Here is a 2,601-nt window from a genome sequence, read left to right as displayed (position 1 = left end):
AGCTCAGGACGTGCTGAAGCTGCCACAGAAGGAAAATGACTCTGATTTTTGTTTATTTTTGCCTGCACTGCCGGTGTCTGCGATGACTGCTCCCAATAACTGACCTTGCAAATGTGGTTTTGCCAACAATATCCCTTTATTCCCTGCAAAATAAGCTTCCCATCCATCCACATCACTCGTTCCTCCCCTCCACTCACCTTCCTTTGAGCCCTGGAACGTGGCCTTCACCAGGAACAATCATCCTCTTCACCAGGAGGAGGAGGAGGAGGAACGCTCCTGTGTTTGAATGTAGGAGGTCAAGCAGGGAATTAATTGCTCACTTACTGCCACAGAGAGATGATTTATGCCTCTTTGGAAGCTTGACCTCTCCCAGCCTTAAATGCTGTGCATTTATCGCAATTTGTTTTCATTTTTAATTGATATCATTTGTTAGTAGCGTGTGAAGCAGCTGTTAATTAACACGTGTGGAAAGAGCTGGAATCTGTCTTTATTAACCAAGATGCAGGGCCAGCTTAGCAGGTCCTGTTTGTTTCCCTTGTTCCATTCCTATTTTAGAAACCAAAATCTGGAGCCCCATTCTCATCATCTTATTTTATCTTATTATTTATTATTATATTATTAATTATTTATGTTATTATATTGGAATAACTAAGTTCTAGAATCCTCCTTTAAGGCCATACTTGGATATTTTCTGGAAAAATCCTTGAAACCACACAGAAATGGGAACTGATGGGGGATAAATCATCAGGAGATGCTGATTTCACTCAGATTCCAGAATTGCCTTTGATTTTCCAACAGACTCAACTGAGTCCTTCTTAAACCTTTTAAATGTTTTCCTCCTGGCATTGGTTGTATTTTACTCCTGGCTGCTCCACCGCTGCTTTATGACTTCCTCTGGGTTGTAAAATCCTCTGGGGATGCTCCAGGGTGAGAGAGAACATGAATGGCTGTCAGAGCCCTGTTACTCTGGCAGTTTAGAAGGGTTAATAATTTTCCTGCCTGTGCTGAGTCGTGTTTTTTCACATTCTGGACATGTCAGGGAAAGGTGGCTTTTAAACCAGCATCCTTCTGCCTGTCTTCTTATTTTTCCTTGATTACAGGAGCTGCTGAAGGTGCCATCTTCTTTTATCTAATTTATCTTGTGTTCCCACAGGTCTGCAGCACGAAGGAATATTCAGAGTGTCTGGCTCACAGGTTGAAGTCAACGACATCAAAAACGCATTTGAGAGAGGTAAAAATATATCCCAATACCCCAGAAATTACTGCCAACTTTTGGGTTTGTGTGAGCACTCACAACTGCTCACTCCTTTTTGTTCCTGGGATTTCTGTGTCTCCTGATTGAGGCTCTCCCAAACACCTCCCTGCTGCTCATTAACCTTGAATTCTCAGCTGTTTGTGCTTTGTACCCTGTGGAGTGGCTGTATAATAAATATTCTGAATTCAATCTCCTCTCATGTCTGATAGCTTATTGATTGTTTGCAACACTAAAGGACGTAGAGGATTTCATTATTAGGTGTAACTGCAGTTTCCTCCCCTCTCCCCCAGCTCTTTGTGTGCTGGAGGATGAATTTCCATGGGTTTTTTTCATGTTGTTGAGGCACAGCTTGGCTACATTTATTCCAAATACCATCGAGGGAGGGAGGGGAATTTCAAGAGAGTGTTAATTCGAGGTAGCTTTTAATAGATTGGGTTTTTTTTCTGGGAAGAACAATTCCACAGAAAGGCAGGGAGCAGTTGGGAGCCTCCTGACTCATCAGCTCCTTGCTGGGCTGTTCTCCCTGGCAGAGCAGGTTCAGAGGAGCTGGGAGCACTGGGGTCACTGGGAACAACAGGGCTTGTGTTAATCCCTGGGATCTGTGCTCCCAAAGAATAGCATCAGTGTTTTCCTCTGCTTGCTGCTGCAGGAGAGGGGCAGTCATTAATTAGGCACAGCGAGTTGATTCTGCTTTTGGGGGTGAGATGTTTAATGAGCGACGTGTGGTGGGTGATTTCACCTGTCCCCAGCTACCTGAGAGGGAAAATGCTCAGGTTTGTCAGAGCAGAGGAGGCAGGAATGTGTGTCACAGTCAGGAAAAGCATCACAATCAGATCTTCCTATAAAGAAATACCAGCCTGGGGAAATACCTGGGGAAATGCTCTCTTGTCCCACGCAGGAATAAGAAAGAGGATTATTTTTCTCCCTTCATCTCACTTGTCTCTGTAAAACCTGTGATGCAGAGGACTGCCAAAGTTAGCAGCAAGGTCTCTGCAGTTTATTACTTCATCCAGAGCCCTTGGTGGCAGTTAATACCAGGGATAATGCCCAGGTTTGGAGTGGCCCATTTATTATGCCGTGTGTTATTAAGATAATAGTCAAGCTTTGGTAATTTCAGTCACATAATGGATATATATAGCTCCAGTTTGAGGATTGCCCCATCATTAAATCTAATTATGTCTGATAGGGACTTTTCCCTGGGGAGCAGCTCCTTGAGTGAGCAGCTTCCCTTTGGCAGTGCAGACAATCCATGGCACATCTGCAGCAGCAAATTGTCCCAGAAACACTTCCCCACCTCATCCCCTGTGTCTGCCCCCACCTGGGCCAGGTGTGTGATGTTTGGGTGT

The 2,601-nt window shown here is 44.5% G+C and overlaps 1 protein-coding gene across 1 annotated transcript in view; it reads left to right on the top strand.

The window, feature by feature from the left end:
- SRGAP2 (SLIT-ROBO Rho GTPase activating protein 2) overlaps positions 1–2,601 on the top strand; it is a 104,440-nt gene that overhangs the window by 79,156 nt on the left and 22,683 nt on the right. The window contains exon 14 of the mRNA XM_033519847.1: positions 1,154–1,231. Within this exon, the coding sequence (XP_033375738.1) occupies positions 1,154–1,231 (78 nt within the window). The remainder of the gene's footprint in view (positions 1–1,153; positions 1,232–2,601) is intronic.

This window comes from Parus major, chromosome 26 (assembly GCF_001522545.3).
Source record: "Parus major isolate Abel chromosome 26, Parus_major1.1, whole genome shotgun sequence".
In the NCBI taxonomy this organism is placed as follows: domain Eukaryota; kingdom Metazoa; phylum Chordata; class Aves; order Passeriformes; family Paridae; genus Parus; species Parus major.
The sequence above is the reverse complement of the archived record's forward strand: the minus strand, read 5'-3'. Positions and strand labels throughout refer to the sequence as shown.